General features: G+C 44.9%; 1 protein-coding gene across 1 annotated transcript in view; it reads right to left on the reverse strand.

The window, feature by feature from the left end:
- Positions 1-20,676, reverse strand: part of DDB1 (damage specific DNA binding protein 1) — a 70,055-nt gene that overhangs the window by 15,539 nt on the left and 33,840 nt on the right. The window contains 10 exon segments of the mRNA XM_073604590.1: positions 3,568-3,679; positions 3,763-3,858; positions 4,809-5,016; positions 7,669-7,776; positions 8,635-8,798; positions 8,928-9,106; positions 9,211-9,319; positions 9,396-9,471; positions 9,679-9,781; positions 9,864-9,980. Coding sequence (XP_073460691.1) covers positions 3,568-3,679; positions 3,763-3,858; positions 4,809-5,016; positions 7,669-7,776; positions 8,635-8,798; positions 8,928-9,106; positions 9,211-9,319; positions 9,396-9,471; positions 9,679-9,781; positions 9,864-9,980 — 1,272 coding nt within the window.

Here is a 20,676-nt window from a genome sequence, read left to right on the forward strand (position 1 = left end):
GGCAAGCGGATAAACAAAGACCGACCATTTTGAAAAAAAAAAATTTTACTTTCTGCTATAAAACATATGTAAAAAATCAAAACTATGTATTCTGCTACATGTTTTTGTAAAAATAAATCCCAATAAGTGTATATTGATCAGTTAGCGTAAAAGTTATAGTGTCAAACTATGGGATATATACTGGAATTTTTATTTATTTTTACTAGTAATGACGGCGATCAGCGACTGATATTGCGGCAGACATTTTGACACTAGCTGACACTTTGTGGGAACCAACGACACCAACACAGTGATCAGTGCTAAAAATATGCATGGTCACTTTACTAATGACACTGTCTGGAAGAGGTTAAACATCAGGCATTCAAAGGGATAAATGTGTGCCTAGCCTGTGTTTGTGTGTACTGTGATTGGTGCTTTTACTAAGGGAGTCATGGATTTTATTCCCTAATTTGCTTTGTTTACACAGGCTCTGTCCTGTGTAAATTCATGATGATCGACGGGTGCACCTGCACCCGGTGATCGACATCTGCTGTGTTTTAGTCACAGCGCGGCTGGGTCGCCGGGTGGTGTGCACTCCCTACCCAGAAGCGTCAGATCACGTACTAGGTATGTAATCTGGAGTCGCCTTGCTGCCGTATATCTATGTCTAGGAGAGAGAGAGAGAGAGAGAGAGAGAGAGAGAGAGAGAGAGAGAGAGAGAGAGAGAGAGAGAGAGAGAGAGAGAGAGAGAGAGAGAGAGAGAGAGAGAGAGAGAGAGAGAGAGAGAGAGAGAGAGAGAGAGAGAGGAGGGGAGGTAGTGAGAGAGGGGGAGGGGAGGTTTAGGAAGAGGGGGAGGGGGGGGTTTGGGAAGAGGGGGAGGGGGAAGGAGAGGGGGGGTGTAGGAGGAGAGGGGGGTGTAGGAGGAGAGGGGGGTGTAGGAAGAGAGGGGGGTGTAGGAAGAGAGGGGGGGTGTAGGAAGAGAGGGGGGTGTAGGAAGAGAGGGGGGAGGGGAGAAGAAGAGGGGGGGGGGGAGGGAGAAGAAGAGGGGGGGAGGGAGAAGAGGAGGGGGGGGAGGGAGAAGAGGAGGGGGGGAGGGAGAAGAGGAGGGGGGGAGGGAGAAGAGAGGGGGGGGGGAGGGAGAAGAAGAGGGGGGGGGGGGAGGGAGAAGAAGAGGGGGGGGGGAGGGAGAAGAAGAGGGGGGGGAGGGGAGAAGAAGAGGGGGGGGAGGGAGAAGAAGAGGGGGGGGGAGGGAGAAGAAGGGGGGGGGGGGGGGGGGGAGAAGAAGAGGTGGGGGGGAGGGAGAAGAGGGGGGGGAGGGAGAAGAGGGGGGGGAGGGAGAAGAGGGGGGGGGGAGAAGGGGGGGGGAGAAGGAGAGGGGGGGTGTAGAGAGGAGGGATGTAGGAAGGGGGGGGTAGGGGGGGTAGTGAGAGGGGGTGGGTAGGAAGTGGGGGTGGTGTAGAAGAGGGGGGTAGGTGAGGGAGGGGAGAGAAGAAGAGGGGGTAGTGAGAGAGGGGTTGAGAGAAAGAGGGTGGGTTTGATCAGTATGCCTGCTATGTCCCACCATTATACTGTATGAAGTACAGTACATCCCCCACCCCACATGCACAGGTTTCCTCTCAGCGTGGTCTCACCCCTGTCCATGTAGAAGGCAGGATGTCACACTCTGATTCTTAGCTGCTCGCAAGTCCCTCCTCCCACTGCCACAGGAAATAACACTTACCTAAGTCCAGGAAGTCCTTTCTCAGCTCTCTCTCCTCTTAGGACCAGGAGCCTGTTGAACCATCCATCCCACGGCCCATGAATCCATCCTGCCCTGTCCACCCAGGAGCCTCTCATAGGCCCCCCCATACTGGCCCCGGCCCTCCGCCTGAATGGTCACTCCGTCCCTGGGGCGGGCCTTGCAGCTGTCACCAAGCAACCACGGCCAGTGCTGAATGGCGCTCGTTCGGCATTGCCTCACCCCCAGGGAGTTGGAAGAAGATGACAGAAGGGAGAGCAGTGGAGGTATGGGATCTAATTTAGAACATGTGGCCCGGTGGCCCACCGGGAAAATGCCCGGTATGCCCTATGGCCAGTCCGGGCCTGCCTGTATGAATAAAATGAGCTTTAGAGTGGCACCTGCAGACTGGTAATATGCTCCATATTATTCATATGCAATTGCTGGACTACAAAATACACAGCATAATAAAACATCTTTTTTGTTTTAACGCCAACTATTAAAAATTAGGACAGAAAATATTTACAACACCACTATACATTCTGTTTAGAAATAACAGCAGATATGTCCTTACTTATGTAATTAAGAGAACCTGCATTTAAAGCAGCATGTAGACTGTCACTGCTGACCTCCTCCTGAAAATATAGATACTGGTATCGGTGCCAATACCAGGCACTTGAGCGAGTATCGGTACTCACCCTAATGCTCCCGATAACAAGACCGATCCTTTGAGGTGCGATTTGCATCAATACAAAATGAATGAATCACACTGTAAGAAATCGCATGCAATTTCCCCCACTGCTTCTGTGTGTGTGTGTAGAAGTGCCATCTAGAGGGCAGTTTAGAACTCACAAAATTCAGCAGAGGGAGCGCTGTTCCAGTAAGTGGGTAGAGACAGATTAGAAGTTTAAAGCTGCAATCATTTATTGGAAAACTTGAGCTTCTGGGGGCGGGGGGTGAGCCCGATGGACGTCCTTGGTTGCCCACACAGTACTGTCTTCATAGTGGAGCACTTCCGCCAGATCCTAGAGTTTCCCCTAGGCCGATGAACCCTGACTGCAGCTGTCATTCCCGGCTCCATCCACTGATACAGCCATCCATTGGGCTCACCGCCTGCCACCAGGTGCTCCAGGGTTAGAGTCAGCCATTCATTCTACCAGGCTCAACAGGGTAAACTACAGTGCCTCACTGGCACACTACCATCTCCCTGCATGGGCTTGTGATCCATCTACCCAATGTCATCAGCCTGTTCAGTTTTACAATAAACGATTTGCTGCTTTAATCTGTCTCTACCTACTTACTGGAAAAGCGCTCCCTCTGCTGAATTTTGTGAGTTCTAAACTGCCCACTAGATGGCGCTTCTATATACACACACACACATACGTAAAACACATGCGATTCTTTCCAGTGTGATTTGTGCCAAAATATTTTTTGCGTTGACGCAATTTGCCATGCAAAGTATTGTTACTCGGTATCGGCGATTTCTTGACCCAAAGCATCGGTACTTGTACTCACTGATAAAAAAGCAGGATTGCTGCAACCCTACTTGTAAGATCAGTTAAAAACTGCAGACTGTCAGTCACAGCTCTCTGATCCGCCCCCCTCCTTGCTCACTGGAGGGTTGGGCTGTGGAGGGGATGGGGGACAGCCGGCTCAGGCTCTCAGCGGCATGTATAACCTTTTTTACCAGCTATACATTTTTCTTTGCTCAGTGTAGGTGTGTTTACAGCATAATCAGATAATAGCACCAAGATTTCTTTACAAGTTGAACAAAAACACTTGTTGCACAACTGCTCCATACTCATCCACGAGTTGATTTTGCTGAAGGCTATTCTGGCCAATATATAAAATGACCAGGAACATAATTTCACCTGAGTGCTTGCACTTGGTCGTAGAGGAGAGCTTCCGCCACTAGCATCCTGAACCTCTGTTCTACTAGACAGAACGCCAAAACATTGAGACACCTCCTGATAGCAAATTTTCCTACAAGCATGAGAAAGCCATCATTAGTGCAAGTTTACCCATTACATGTAACAATTTCTAATGTATCTCTTCAACAGACCTACCTAGGAGATTCATAGAGTGGTACAGTTCTGATATGCAGTTTCTGGATTTCATCAATAGTTCCAATGGTTAGTGTGCTATTGTTAGCTAGGGCCAAGCTGTAAAGAACAGAACATAGCAAAATACAGAATTAGATTTAATGGTGATTTATTTTCTATGAATTTATTTATTTTTATTTATTTCAGGTACTTGTATAGCGCCATCAATTTTGCGCAGCGCTTTACATATACATTGTACATTCACATCAGTCCCTACCCTCAAGGAGCTTACAATCTAAGGTCCCTAACTTATGTTCATACATAGGGACAATTTAGACAGGATCCAATTAACCTACCAGCATGTCTGTAGTGTGGAAGGAAACCGGAGTACCCAGAGGAAACCCACGCAGGCACAGGGAGAACATGCAAACTCCAGGCAGGTAGTGTTGTGGTTGGGATTTGAACCAGCGACCCTTCTTACTGCTAGGTGAGAGTGCTACCCACTACAGCACTGTGCCGCCCCACATGATAGCACTTTATTTTTGAGTTTTGACAAAAAGGATGACCCTCCAAAATAGGTTAATAAAAATGTATACCATTGTCGTGACACAGTTTTAAAGTATTTACAGACACATTTTCTTTTTGTTTTGGATTGAGTTGTCATACACAAGAGGGAATTAGAGAAAATCTGCCTACATTACAGGAATTCCTCAGGTGCCCGCATTTCCCCTTACCTCTTGTCCTGGGGACAATTCTAAAATCTTGTATTTCCCCCCCACTTTCAGTGGCAATGGTCAGCAGTACAAATAGAGCTGTGAACCTCCCTTAAAGGGGACACTGGCTGTAATAAAAAAAAACTTAACAAAGGACCCAAGTCTTTACCATTCTACAAAAAAATCTCTAGCCATACACTTTAAAAAAAGACTAACAGCCATCGGAACCAGCATATTCCAATGCTAAATGTGGGGCCACTAAGGTATCACAGTTGCTTCCATCACAAATTGCTTACGTAACATTAGACTGTAGGTAATGCATGTCCTATCACCATTATATTAACGGAAAAGGTTTACCTATCAGGATAACCCTCTGAATTTAATGGGCACATATAGTTGACTTCCTTCAAGTTAACATTGGAGAAAACAAGTTTATGGTTGCTGCTGTAGATGACAGTCGGCCGATCAGAACAAGCAAATACATTTGTTGTGGACAGAGAACGGAACGTCCTCAACACTGTGGGCTGTGTTCCCAATGTGACCTTTTTTCTGTCACTCAAAAGACCTGGAACAAAGAAAGAAATTACTTTAAATGAGACCACAAGAATGCTAAAGACACTTATATATTGATACCAATATCTTCTATAGTATAAGCAAAGATCCTCTAACAAGCCAGTGGAAATCTAAGATCCCTTCTCATTTGCATGTATTTAGTGGTACAGTTTTTAACTAGTACAGTGAAAACAATACTTGAATACTAAACAAACCACATGCTGATTTGAAAATACTCTTTTTATAAAATAAAATCCGTATTTAATTAGTGGAAAATCATGAATGAAACCTGATCTACAACATTCCGAAATAAACTGATGTATAAAAGAAGCAACACTTCATAAATCTAAATATGCTTTGCACCCAGGAGACACAACCACTCCTATGTATATAAATATAAAACACCACTGCCACCTTACAAAAAAAGAATACAAAAATAAATTAGAAAATGTCCACTTTTCCAAAAAAATAAAAATTCCCAATTTGAGGTGGTGCTGTGACCCCTTCAGATCATCATAAGCATGTTGTACACTTCGTGTAATCACACTTGAAAAAAATGTCCACAATATGTGCTCTTCATGCCCTCAATTTTCACTAATAATCTTCACTAACATCCATCTATGTGTGAAAATCTTTCATGACTTATGTGAAAATACCATTCCCTGCAGGCCAGACACTCACCAGATCACTATTTCTCTCATACATTTGATTGGCATAGAGCGCTTTTATTAAGAGCACATATTGTGGAAATGTTTTTCACGCGTGATTGAGTGAGGTGTAAAATATACTTTTTCTTTTTTTAAAGATATGTTTATTTTAAAGACAAACTTACACACGTAAAAAAAACATTTGTTGCACAACGCAGTGCACAGAAAAGGGCAATGCACTCAAACAAGAAATAAATAATAATAGTTGATTATCATCACACACATCTCTTGTGGTTAATAAAAATTGAGTTACAAGGAACTATACAGGTAACAGAGTTTCGAGTCAAGTAACTGAAATGAATAGGGTGGTTAGCATAACCAAAGAATAATATAGCTAGCATATTGACCCTGGGGTGAGAGTCAAAGGGCTAGCTATCCATCTGACCCAAATTTTATTAAATGTTTTAGCTCTTTTCGGAGTCTCAAATGTGAGTTTATACAATGGCAAGAGGGTCGTTGATTAATTTCAACCACAGGGGTCTCGTTGGAGACTGCAATCCCTTCCATTATAATAAAATGGCCTTCTTCATGTAAAAATATAAGATGCAGAGTAGTTTCTTAGCATGAGAGGGGATAAGCAAGTCACCAAAAATGCCCAGGAGGCAGTTCTTGGGATTCATGATGTTTGGCAGACCTAGTGCAGAGGAAACAAAGGAACCTATATCTATCCAAAAGTCCTGAACCATGGGGCAGGTCCAGAAGCAGTGTAAGAAATCAGCAGTTTGGGGACATCCTTTAAAACATTCAGCGGAGAGGGACAACCCCATTTTATATAACTTGGCAGGAGTAAGGTGGGAGTGGTGAAAGATCTTTAGCTGTATAATGCAGTCCCTAGAGGATACGACTGAGGCTTTATACGTGTCGCTAAATTCAGACCAGTCGGCCTCCGAGAAAGGAATGTCAAGGGAGGTCCACTTCGTCTGAGCAACCCAGAATCTAGTGTTACAGTCTGTGGTGAGGGCAGCATAATATGTGGAGATAAGTTTGGTAGCATCTGGATGTCTTAACATTTTCTTCATTGAAGGCACTCTAATAGGATTGTCCAGAGAACCAAATTGGACACGGACAGCATGTCGGAGCTGATAGTAGTAAAACAATTAGGTGCGTGGTAGGTCAAAGTCAGCGCGCAATTGGTAAATGGACTTAAAATTCTGTGCAGTTTATAAATGGCACAGATATTTAATCCCCTTAGAATACTATTGCTGTGGATCAGGTGTAGAATATACTTATGTTCGATCTGTAGGGGGGGTCACAGCGCCACCTCAAATTGTGAATTTCAGATTCAGAATACTTTATTAATCGCAAAGGGAAATAATAATTTTTTTTATTTTTAAGCGTTACTAAACCCACAATATTAAAATCAGTGTGTATATGCAGAAAAGCATGCTCGTTCTACTCACTGTAGAACCTAAGGGGTTAAAATCTGCCACATTGTGTAAAAAGGCTGTTTGATCCAGTCTTCTCTGATCTGCCCCTTCTTTCACTATCCATCTCCTAAAAAAAACAGAGCCTTTGGAGTCACTCTGCACATGCTCAGCTCGTGTGTGTATCGCTAGCGTTTTTTTTTTTTCCTTGGGAGAGTGCATGTGATCAGCACAGGTCCAATCAGCACTTTCCAGACAGAAGGTCAGGGGCCCTACAACCTCATAGGACAGTCAGTAGAATGAAAACTCCTACAAGATTTAACCAGATACTGTTAAAAAAGTCACAAGACTGCTATATGCTGCTGAAGAAAAAAAGTTATTTAGCAGTTTTTATTTACTAAAACTATTGCATTTGCATGTTTTGTATGCTGTGGGAGACCAGATATAGTGAATGCAGGGTCCTGGGTTTAGTAACACAAAAAAATGTTACTTTTAGAATTGTTAAAATTTGTTTTATAAAAGCAGCATTACCTTATGCTTACACTTTTTTTTGCTCTGTTAAACATTACAGCTACATCATAATTCTCTGTTTACCTGTCTCTGTGTTGAGGCTGAAATAGAACAGAGCACCATCACCCAACGCACACAGCAAGTAGTGACTGTTCTCAAATGAAGTCATAAGGATGGATCTTGGAATAATCTCTGAAAAAAAAAAATATGTTAACCTTAATACAGAGCACTACACAGTGAAAGAATGTCGCCTCATTTCACTAAGCTATAGTGACCATTATTTTCCCCAATAATTTTCATCATCAAGAATTAAAAATGATATACTTTCTAAAATGATGATCACAGCAGAAAATATTGTACCGTATTTTTCAGACCATAAGACACACCTTTTCCCCCCAGAAATATGGGGGAAAATGTTCCTGCGTCTTATGGTGCGAATATACGACAGGCACCGCCCTCCGCCACTGGCACCGCCCCCCTGCCACCACTCGCATCGCCTCCCGCCACCACCACTGGAAGAAAGACAGGAGAGCGGGGACATACTTCCAAACCCCCCCCTGGACGCTGGGCGAGACAGAAAAACAGGCCAATATGGGCCTGATGGAGGAGGGAGAAGTGCCAGCTGTCCCTCGGGGAGCCCGGCAACATAGAGGCAGAGAGAACGCAGGGCCGGGGACTCTGACAGGAGCGGCCGGAGGAAGAGGAGAAGGCAGGAGTCGGCTCCCAGAAACGATGGCCCGGGGAGGAGGAGGAGGGCGGACTGAGGACAGGAGGAATAGGCAGGCTGCTGGGATAACATCAGGTATGGCAATGGTCACTCCGCATTTTCTATGGCAATGGTCACTCCGCATTTTCTATGACACTGGAAAATATTTTAGTACACCATTTGGTTCAGAATATTTTTTTTTCTTGTTTTCAACCTCTAAAACCTAGGTGCGTCTTATGGTCAGGTGCGTCTTATGGAGCGAAAAATACGGTATGTTGTATTTCATAGAAAATTAAGAAAAATAACACAAATATTTCAACCACATGAAGGTCAACTTGTCTTACCGCCCCCCAGCATCTCCTTGTGCAACAACTGAAAATCTGGCAAACTTAGGATTCGGGCAGAGATGTCAGTCCAAAGGCCGATAGCACAAAGTGAGGACATTGTGTCACTGCCTTTCAGCGGGGTCACATCTAAACAGGCAACTTCATGTTCCATTTCAGTACAGCTGTGCAGTAAACAAATGTGTTATGGAAATGCACCAGTATAAAAAGGTAAAAAGATAGTAAGATTGATAAAGAGAAACATGGAGAAAGGGAGGAGAGTAGCAGAAGGAAAAATCATTTTACTGACATACCTCATCTGTCTAAGTTCTCCGGGGTGAATTTCTAGATGGTAAAGGACTCTTCCCACAGCAAGTAGAACTTGACGGCTGTTGCAGGAACAGACACTGACTTTACGACCCTGGGGCTCCTTCCACTCACTCACCAAGCTCTGGGGGTCTTGGGACACCAGACGCACTGATGCTGAGGTTATCTGTATAGGTATAAACAGAGATGTTATACCAAGAACAAGCTGATCCACAAGAAGTTTAAATATAATGTTTAAAAAAAAAAGGAGGATGAGAAAGAGTCCCATACCTGAATGAGTTGCTGATGTGCCACATTGCCACAGAAAAAGGTCTGCTGATCGTCAACAAAACCAGCAAGGTCGGTCTCTTCCACCTCTTCTCCAGACAAGGTCAAAACTCTGCAAATAAGTCACAGTTTAGTCTTCCAATAGCGAGTAGGGGCCTAGGGAGAACAATTCTCAATTCGCAGCTCACCTGGTCTGTCCAACAAAAGACAGGACCAACGTGTCATCTGTTTCACGACTGGCAGCAACTCTGAGAGGCCACAGGCCTGATAAAGGGAGCACAGAAAATTACACAAGAGTAGAGGAAACAGATTGTACAGCTAACACTAACAATCTGACATTATGTAAAATAGATGAAAAGATCAATTCAAATACGCCAAATAAAATCTATAAAAATCACTGTTCAGAACCAGTTAATGTGTACAAAAAGCCCTAGTCTAAACTATATTGTCCGCTGGGGGGTTAATCAGCACCTTTGATCCCTGGTAAGTCGATGCTGGCATGCTCATGAATGCCAATGCCATTTCTGATAATCCGCAGCGAACCTTCCTTGAACGCTCCAGAGCAGGTAACAAGCTGCAGATAAAAGACAGTGACTTAACCTTAAGGACAGACACCAAAAAGTTAACATGAAGAATTAGGGGAAAGATAATCTCACCTGTCCTTGTCCCTGTCTTTCAAGATCCACTACACACATGTCCACAATTGGGCCCAGGTTAGTGAAAGTCTCCATTGCCGCAACGTAAGAGCCCTGCTCAGTACTGTCTACAGTTAGCTAGAGAGAAGACAAAAAAAAAAAAAAACCTTGAAAACCATTCCAAAAGTATTTTGCTGGTAAAAACTATTTGCAAATATCCATTTTACATTTTTGACCCGAGTAACTCGAACACACAATACAAAGGGTGAATATTCTGTTCCCAAGCAACAGGTCAGTTTTTATCATGTGAATCAGTACATGGATGATAAATCTCCCAATGCAGTCATAAGAGTGGTTTTATTACTGCCAAAATAAAATATTACAATGTAGCCACCTACTGGAAGAAGAGGGATATTGCACTGGTAGGAGTCCTAGTCTGCGATTTAATAAAACTGGATTTTTAGACTTACTGAAAAATCTATTTATTGGAGGGATAAAAGATTTAGAGACTATTGGGTTATACTGCACCCTATAGCAAACACAGAGGGGCGAGACCCGTGCCCCTCAATAACACATTTTTTGCTCATTGAGGGACACATGATTCAATGACTATTAGAATGTCCAACGGCAGTCCAACAGAAAGATGGGCAACATTAATAAAACACTAACAGGCCCACACAACAACAGTTACTTGGGTCCACCAGCAGTTCAAAGAACCACCTGATGGACCTAACGCTTGAATATCCACCTGGAAGGGTTGAGAGAACATCTGAACAGAAAAACTGAATATTGAAACAGAATGCAATGGTTTGCAAATCTCATATAATTAGGGGTGCAACGGATCGTCATCGATCCGTGATCCGATCCGCGGAGGTTGATCCGTACCGGACACCCGCGATCCGCGAAGCGCTCTGTGGCCTCGGCCATAGGAAAGGCCGCGGCTTCGGCCTAGCTCCGGAGCGGCGGCCATCTTGGTACACCCGGCGGCCGTTTAGCACGTGATCGCTCCGTCAAATGACGGAGCAATCACTTGTAACAAACCGGCGTCATGTCATGACGCCGGTTCCTCTCTCCCCTCTGTGTACTGATCTGTACAGTGGAGGGGAGATATCGGATGGCAGCAGTGCCAATACTCTGCAATGCCCTGCCGCAATACTCTGCAATGCTCTGCTGCAATGCCCTGCCATGCCCTGCCGCAATACTCTGCCATGCTCTGCTGCAATGCCCTGCCAATACTCTGCCATGCCCTGCCGCAATACTCTGCAATGCTCTGCTGCAATGCCCTGCCAATACTCTGCAATGCCCTGCTGCAATGCCCTGACAATACTCTGCCATGCCCTGACAATACCCTGACAATACTCTGCCAATACCCTGCCAATACCCTGCCAATAGGGAGATTGTATTACAGTGGGGGAGATTTTTTTTTTGTTGATCCGAAAATGATCCGAACCGTGACTCCTGATCCGAGGAACGATCCGAACCGTGAGTTTTTTGATCCGTTGCACCCCTACATATAATGCATATTTTATTCACAAAAAAAAAAAACATATCAACTGTTTAAATTGAGAAAATGTACTAATTTAAGAAAATAAGGTAATTTTGAAATTGATGATAGCAACGCATCTCTAAAAAGTTGGGACAGGGTTAGGTTTACCATGGTTTAACATCCCTCTTCTTTTAACATTGTAAACATCAGGGAACTGAGGTGACCAGTTGCTGGAGTTTTGGGAAAGGAATGTTTTTCCACTGTTGCCAGATATATGATTTTAACTGCTCAACAGTCTTGGGTGTTCTTTGTTTTATTTTTTGTTTCAACATGCAATAAATAATTTTCAATTTGTGAAAGGTCTGGACTGCACAAAGGCTGGTTAAGCACTCAGACTCTACTACTATGAAACCACGCTGCTGTCATTGATGCAGTATGCATTTTAGCATTGTCCTGCTGATATATGCAAGGTCTTCCTCTGACAAAAATGTCTGGATAGGAGTATACGCTGCTCTAAAATCTGAAATTATCTTTCAGCATTAATGGTGCCTTTCCACATGTGCAAGCTGCCCATTCCATACGCACTAATGCACTCCCATACCACCAGAATGCAGGCTTTTGAATGGATCGCTGATAACAGGCTGGAAGGTCCTTCCCTTTAGTCTGGAGGACGCGGTGCCAAAAAGAATGTCAAATTTAGATTTGTGCAAAAGGTGTACTGAAGCGCTGATATAGTGATTAAATATATATCATTAGGAAATACCTAAATAATTAAGCTGCAACCATGCTCACAGTGATCTGACACCTAAAATAATAATGATAATTAACAATATTGTGTATAAGACTGCAATAAACACATAAAAATGAGATACCTAAAATAAATGTGTTCAGTCATCAATAATAAAGGCATACATCCCTCCTCCGGATTAAAAAAAAATTATCCAAAAATACCAATAGTTCCAAATTCTACATAATGAGATGGTTCAAGGGGAGGGAAAATAAACCATTTCTCGGTGTGGTTAAGCAGGAAAAAAAAAAACACTCCCAGCGGGCTGCACAGTATTGGTAGTACTCTGCTAATTCATCCCACTCCTCCTCTCGGTTCCTCCGATTATAATAATTCTCCCATAGGATAAAAGAAACAAATCATTGCGCAATGATCAACATATGCAGCATACTATCAAAAGCACAGGCGGATCCACTCACATATACTTGTGAAGTAACCAGCGCTCCAGAACAATCAGACGCTCGTAACAAATTCCTTCCCTCATACCGCATCCACTGTGCTCACCACAGACACATAAGATGTTGTCACTGGCTCCTCCCGACACGTTGCGTCACATGTCACGTGACTTTATCAAGGGTAGCTTTATAAGGGTAGGTTTATTATTATAAACGGAGGAACCGAGAGGAGGAGCGGGATGAATTAGTAGAATACTACCAATACTGTGCAGCCCGCTGGGAGTGTTTTTTTTTTCCTGCTTAACCATACCAAGAAACTATTTTCCCTCCCCATGAACCATTTCATTATGTAGAATTTGGGACTATTGGTATTTTTGGATAACTTTTTTTGAATCCGGAGGGGGGATGTATGCCTTTATTATTAATGACTGAACACATTTATTTTAGGTATCTAATTTTTATGTGTTTATTGCAGTCTTATACACATTATTGACATATTAGTCACCATTATCACTGCTCTATAGGAGCCTGTGCACTTTATTAGGAAGTTAATTGTAGCACACCATTGTTTGTTAATTATCAAATTTAGACTTGTCTGATCACAACAGTTTTCCACTTTGCAACAGACCATTTTAAATCAGCTTTGGCCCAGAAAAGACAGCAGCATTTCTGGATCTTGCATTTTTTGATGGCACGACGAATTACGTTCACAGACAGTAATTTTTTTTAAGTATTCCGGAGCCCATGCAGAATCATGCCTGTTTTAAAAGTGTTTTTCTTTTTTGTTGGGGTTAACAAACACAACATATCCCGTTCCCTAAAAAGCATGTTATACAGCACAGTGCTTGTGCTGTGTCATTTGGCCCCCTTTAACACCTAAAAAAAAAAAAAAAAACCTGGCTGATCTTGCCTTGCTATACCCTCCACCCTGTAAACTGACCACAGTATATCATGGGTGCTGAGCCCTGACACCGCGGTCTGTTTACGTGCCTCCGTCATCCGCAGCCCTGCTCTCTGTCTCCTGTGTCCTCTCCCCCCTCCGTCTCCTATTAAATATATAATGCTCCCATCTCCTCTGTTTTGTCACAATAAGTTCCCGTGTCTGTTTTATATAATAAATATGCTCATCTGTACCAAGATTACAGCGGTTTCCTGCAATCACGTGACTCCTCGGCTCTCTCTCCGGCTGACATCAGCGTCAGTGCTTGGCCCCGCCCACTGTAACTGTCAGCTGGGCAGAGGAGAGGAGAGAGGAGGCACCTGAACACTGGGAGCCGATGTGTTATTGATACAGATAAGCATATTTATTATACAACACAGGCACAGGGGAACCTATTGTTATAATACAGAGAGGATGGGAGCTTTTTACTTCAGTGGCTTAACAACCACTTTAATGTAGTACCATCTGAGAGCATGAGGATCACAGCCATTAAATATTGCATTTCAGCCTTGGCCCTTTGTGCACAGAGCTTTCTCCAAATTCTTTGAATCTTTTGATATTATGTACTGTAGATGATATATTTAAAGTCTTTTTTTTTATTGTTCGATAATTTTTAGAAGCAGTTTTTCACAGATTGGTGACCTTCTGCCCATCTTTATTTCTGAGACATTCTGATCATCTGCCTATCTTTATTTCTGAGTAAGATGCCCTTTTTTTTTTTTTTTATCCAATCATGTTACTGAGTTACTGCCAATTAACCTGATCAGTTGCAAAAAGTCCAGCTTTTCCATGTTATTGAAGAAAGAAAAAAAAATCCTGGACGGCCGCACACCATAGAAGGCATCTTTATTGATATGAAGAAATAAGATCCAAATGCAGTCACCTCATGTACAGGGAGGAACAGGAAAGATAGCTAACATGTTTCACGCCCCATCATGGCGCTTATTCATAGCTGAGCTATGAGCTGCAAGAGATCTGAATTAAAATTTCAGAGTTACTGGTGGGCACACAGGTGGACTTTTTTAGCTTTTAACATTCTAAAAACCACCAAGGATGGCAAACCGGTCCTTGGGGCAGAAGATTCAGACAATCTGGAAGATCCCATGGAGCGTCTGCCAGGAGTCAGATTACCACAAGCACATGGGCCACCCCATTGCTATGAGGATTACTGTAATGGTCTCCATCTTGACCCGGAGGAGAAGACAAGGAAGGCGTTTCGGGAAGAAAAAGCTTGGATCAGACTGTGCTGATTCCAGAGCAACCACTGCTTCCTCCACAGGGTCTTTAGATCTGGAGATAAACTCCCTGTTCAGTTTGTTGTTGAACCTGGAGGCTGGGAGGTCTGCATCCAGCGTCCTTGAACACCCTCCCCCAGGTTTAGGCACTGCAAGCTGAGCAAGTCCACCTACTAATTGTACACACCTAGAAAGTAAACAGCAGGCAAGGCTGGAAAGTGAAGGGCTGCCCACTCTGTAACCCTTTCAACCTCTCTTGTTACAGCAAGACATTTTATTCCTCCTTGATGGTTGATGTTTGCCCCTGCCATGGCATTGTCCAACTGGAGCTTGATTGGAAGGCCCTCCTGTCAGGATGTCCAGGGCTGTAGGGACAACCAAATTGCCCGCAGCTCTATGATGATGACCAGGAGACGAGATTCCTAGGGCTTCCAAGTCTCCTGCGCCAACAAGGTGTCTAGAACTCTTCCCCAGCCCATGAGGCTGGCATCCATTGAGGATACCCCAAGAGATCAGAAGGATTTCCACAATTCTACAGCTGGATTCCTGAGCCACCAGGCGAAAGACAACCCGATGCCACGGAGGAAAAAAACCCTTGCTTGAGCTGTGCCTAGGATAAAGCCCAGATCCTTCAAGCGATAAGAGGGCATCAATGCTGACTTTTGGGAGCTCTGGACCAAACCAAACCTTTTTAAGACCTGAATCACACTGTTGGCTAAGGCATATGTCGACTGTTCCCCCTAACAGAAGGTTGTCCAGATATCCCACAATGGCGTGCAACAAGGTGAGCACAGGGGCCTGAATCTTGGAGAATGCGCAGGAAGAAAGACCGATTAGCAGGAAAGTGCTGGGGACCCACAGCAAAGAAAAAGAATCCCTGATGCAGAGAGAAAATATAAACAGGCAAGTACACATCCTTGACATGTCCACTGGGACCAGAAAGTCTCTCTGGTGGAGGCAGACTGACAGACCTGGTGAATTCCATGTGGAATTTCTGGGCCAGAATGAAGACAGAATTAATTCTGGCCCTTTTTGGCTTTGAGTAGAATCCCTGGAACCTTTCTGCTGCAGGATCTGGGGCAGTAACGCCTTGATTTGGAAGAGCTGCATGTAGATCTACTAAATCTGTGCAGTAAAAGAGGCAAGTTGGAAGATTTGAATCAAGGAAGGGGCTGAAAGCAGAATGCAAACTTTAAAACCACTCTGTGTACCCAGGCATCTGAGAGACTGACTGTCCAGATGTTTTTGAAACATGGGGGCGCTCCTTTATGCTGAAAAACATTTGTCTGCAAGTTGGGTCAGGCCTTTGAGGTTGAGGTCAGGTAGAAGAAAAATAGGATTTTTAATAACAGCTTACCTGTAAAATCCTTTTCTTGGAGTACACAACGGGACACAGAGCCTTGTTAATTACTTAATGGGTTGTATAGCTCACCAATAGGTGATTGGACACTGGCACACTCAAAGACAAGTCCCCCTCTATATAACCCCTTCCATAAGGAGGGTACCTCAGTTTTTGTAGCAAAGCAATAAGGATCCCATAAGAAGTGGGGGGATTTCTGTGTCCCGTGGTGTACTCAAAGAAAAGGATTTTACAGAAAAGCTGCTATTAAAAATCCCATTTTCTTTTTTGTACACCACGGGAAACAGAGCCTTGTTAATTAATGGGACGTTCCAGTGCAATGCTCAACTTGAGGGGAGGGAGATACAAATCAAAGCAGACCACCATCGGACGTGAGGACCTACATTGCTGCCTGCAGCACACTGCGCCCGAAGGCGGTATCCTCAAGCCCTCTTACATCCACTTGATAGAATTTGGTAAATGTATGGACTGAAGACCAGGTTGCAGCCTTGCAGATCTGAGCCATGGAGGCCTGGTGATGCACCGCCCAAGAAGCACTTACTGCTCTGGTCGAGTGCACTTTCACACGAAAAGGAGGAATTTTCTGTTTCAAACCATAAGCTTGAATAAATAACCTGCCGAATCCACTTAGAGATAGTAGATTTTGATGCTACCCGGCCCTTTCTAGGACCAGAATAAACAAAACATCAGTCTTCCATATCTGAGCAGTTGCTGTTAGATAGACCTTTATTGCTCTCACTACATCTAGAGAATGCAATAATTTTTCCTCCGCCGACTGCGGGTCTGGAAAAAAGGAAGGTAAGACAACATCTTGATTTAGATGAAAACCTGACACCACCTTAGGGAGAAAGGTGGGGTGGGGACGCAACACAACCTTGTCCTCGTGGACAATTAAATAAGGCTTTTTACAAGAGAAAGCTGCCAGTTCAGATACTCTCCTAGCAGAGGAGATAGCGACTAGACAGGCCAATTTCCTACTCAAAAGGAACAACGGAATATGGCAAATAGGTTCAAAGGGCTGTTTCTGTAAAACAGACAAGACTAAATTCAAATCCCATGGGCACAAAGGAGATTTGACTGGCGGATTTAACCGCAATACCCCGGACTAGGGAATGAGATGCACGTGGTCTTTGAAACAACACCGATAGGTCCGAGATCTGACCTTTGATAGTGCTCAGGGCCAGTTTTAGCTCTACTCCCAATTGAAGAAAAGCAAGAATTCTACCAATGACATACTTTTGAGGATGCCACCCTTTGGATTCGCACCAGGAAACATATGCCTTACAGATTCTGTAATAGATGAGCCTGGAGGCCGGCTTCCTAGCATTAACCAGAGTGGAGAGAACTGGACCCGAAAGTCCACGTTTTTCCAAAATGTAGCTTTCAACAGCCAAACCGTCAAATTTAGACTTTGTAAGGAAGGATGGAATACTGGTCCCTGCGAGAGCAGGTCTGGGCGGAGTGGAAGAACCCAAGGTTTTCCCACTGCCATCCTTACGATCTCTGTGCACCAGGATCTTCTGGGCCAAGCTGGAGCTGGTTTCCCTTTTTTCCTGACCCTGCAAAGCAGTCTCGGTAAGAGCGGAATCGGAGGGAACGCATAGATCAGAGAAAACTGATCCCAAGAAATCACTAGCGCATCTGCTCCATATACTAGAGGATCCTTTGTCGTTGATACAAAGTTGTCCAACTTCCTGTTGAACCTGGAGGCTAGTGAAGCTACATCCGGGGTACCCCATTTCCGGCATATGGCCAGAAATATCTCAAGGTGCAGAGACAGGGCAGTAACCCAGGGACACTGTGGAAATTACCCACCTGTCCCGGATTTCCGCCTGCCAAGCCCCTGGAAATCGCAGAAGCCCCCCCCCACTCGGCCGAGCGTGGGCGCCCCCTCATAAGGAGGCTTTGGGGCTCTGCTTAGCAGATTTCCGACCCCAAGGTTTCTTTTGTTCTTGGGCTTGGCCCTGGGCCTTGCCTCTGGCTGAGAAGGCAGTTGCCACTGCCTGGAGGCCTTAGCCCCAGGAATCAGGGAGAGAGAACGTTTTTTTTTTTTTCTTAGCTGGTAAAAGGGTAGTCTTACCACTAGAAATCTTCTGGATGTATTTATCCAGGTCATCCCCAAACAGCCGTTCTCCATGAAAGGGAAACCGGTTAAAAGCTTTTGGCATGGAACTTCAGCTGACCAATGCTTTAGCCACAGAATCCTGCGCATGTGTACCAGCAGTAGGGTAAGGCGGGATGCCTGCTGAATAGAATCTTTAATGGCATCTACCGCAAAACATAAGGCCTTAGGCAGGTCCGCCCATAGCTTAACCTGATCAGCAGGAAGATCTTTAAGCTCTTGCTTCACCTGCCCCTTTAGTACCTGACACATGCCAATAGCTGCCACAGCAGGTTGGGTTACAGTACCAGCCATACTAAAGGAGGACCTGAGTAAAGATTCCAGCTTTTTCTCAGTTGGTTCCTTAAACACCTGAGCATTGTCTACAGGACAAGTCAGATTTTTGTTCACACATGAAATAGCCGCATCTATTGCCGGCAAGCTCCATTTCTTGGTAAATTTTTCCTCCATTGGGTAAAGGAAAGCAAATTTCTTAGGAGGAGAAAACAGCTTGTCTGGATGGTCCCAGTCAGCATAAATACGTTTTTCCAATGAAGGATGGACCGGGAAAGTATATGAAGCCTGCGGGGAATTTAATGATCCCAAGGAAGAAACAGGGGACCCGGTTAACTCAGAAGAGGGCAATTTGTACGTAGCACGTACGGCTTCTGCATAGCATTGCACCTGCAATTTGAGAACCTGAGAGGCAGAAAAAGACTCCTCCGAATCCCCCGATTCATCCGACTGCTCCTGATCCTTGTCCCCTGATGGAGTAGTATCATCATCATCAGACTAATCTGATGGGAGTTTAGAGCAGCAGAAGGGGACCTACCCCGCTTTCTGCTCTTCTGCGAGGACGCTGCTATTAAAGTAGCAATTTTTTCCTCTAAACCATTTAATGCTGCTGCTAAAGTGTCCTCAGTGACATATGCAGGAGCTGCCATATTTAGGAGAAGCTGCAAAGCCTGACAGGGGCAATGGCTTACCCTGTGCGGCTGCATCAGGTCCAGCAGGGGAAGATGGAACCAGGCAGGCATGACTATGACACCCCGATCCGGATGGCGATACCTTAGTGCCCCTCTTCAATGCCCTGAACTCCTTCTACGGGAAGGCATAGTCCTAAGCTAGAAAAAAGCAGAGGTACTAGCGCAGGTGCATCAACTGCTGAGCTAGTCTAGCAATACAAACAATATGTTGCCAATTTGCACAGCCTAATGCTGAGTAGGCGTCTTGGTGTGCCTGCATCCAACACACATGGAGTTGCTTACATACCCCAAGCTGCTGTGTCCCTCTTGTATGCAGAGCTCTGGCGTCTGGGGGTTTATTTAAAAAATTCCGCCCTGCGCCTGCGGCTGGCGTGCACGCCGCACGCCCACGGTAACCACACCTCCCCCCTGCTTCCCCGCCAAACTGGCTTCAAAAGCGCGCCCCCTGTGCGCATGTAGGGTAATGGGGGCGAGAAAAGGGAGAGAGAACGATCCCCCCAACGAGCGCCGTGGACCGCGGACTATGAGAGACCCCATCTACAGAGTTGTGACAGAGCCTGCAGCAGAGGAAGTGAGCCGCTCAACGGATCAGCTGACACTGAGCTTTCGTTTCCCGGAGAGCATGGTAAGTAGAACACCAGGTATGCCTCTTTACTCCCTCCAGTGGCGGAAACAGGTAAGACATGCAGCTACTCAGTAGAAAGTCCTTAAGATTTTTTCTTAGGATTTTCTCACTTACCTTATCCCCGCCGCAGGAACTGCTGAAGACCAGACAGACCCAATCTTCACCCATCACGGCGGGTAGTGTTGTGCCAACCTTCAGGGCTCTGGGTTCCTATTTAAAGAAGGCCTCTCCCCTGGACCTGTAGAAGACTCTGCTAGAGTATCTTTGCGCATTTTTTAATACGTGCCCAAAGTACTGGATCCCAGAGCCCAGTCCTACAAGAGACATTACAGGCAAAACCTTGCTCTTCGGCGAGGCCCGGGTACCACCCATTTTTACGTTTTTTTGGCTTTTTTGGATGGATCCGGTTGCTTAGCTCCTTGACCCCCAGAGGGATCTTTCAGTAGAGCTTTCTTCTTAGCACATATTTAACCGTGACCAACACCTTAGACACTGGCGAAAAAACTGAGGTACTCTCCTTATGGGAGGGGTTATATAGGGGGGGACTTGTCTTCATTGGGTGTGCCAGTGTCCAATCACCTATTGGTGAGCTATACAACCCATTAAGTAATTAACAAGGCTCTGTGTCCCGTGGTGTATGAAAAAGAAAAGGATTTCTTCTTGGCCTTGAAGGGAATTAGGGTGAGTCTTCCCAGCCTGAGGCCTAGGCTATTTCTGCTGGGGCATAGAAGTACTCCTACCCCCAGTGACATCCTAGAGGAGGGTGTTAAAAGCAATGCTAAAGACACATTACCCCTCAGGACTGCACAGCAACCAATTTTTGAACATCTCACCGCTTGTTTTCTGCAGCTCAGCTTTTACAGAAAATAAGATAGGAGACATCCACTAACCCATTCACACAGTAGCTCAGGGATCATGG

This window comes from Aquarana catesbeiana, linkage group LG11 (genome assembly GCF_042186555.1).
Source record: "Aquarana catesbeiana isolate 2022-GZ linkage group LG11, ASM4218655v1, whole genome shotgun sequence".
NCBI classification, from domain to species: domain Eukaryota; kingdom Metazoa; phylum Chordata; class Amphibia; order Anura; family Ranidae; genus Aquarana; species Aquarana catesbeiana.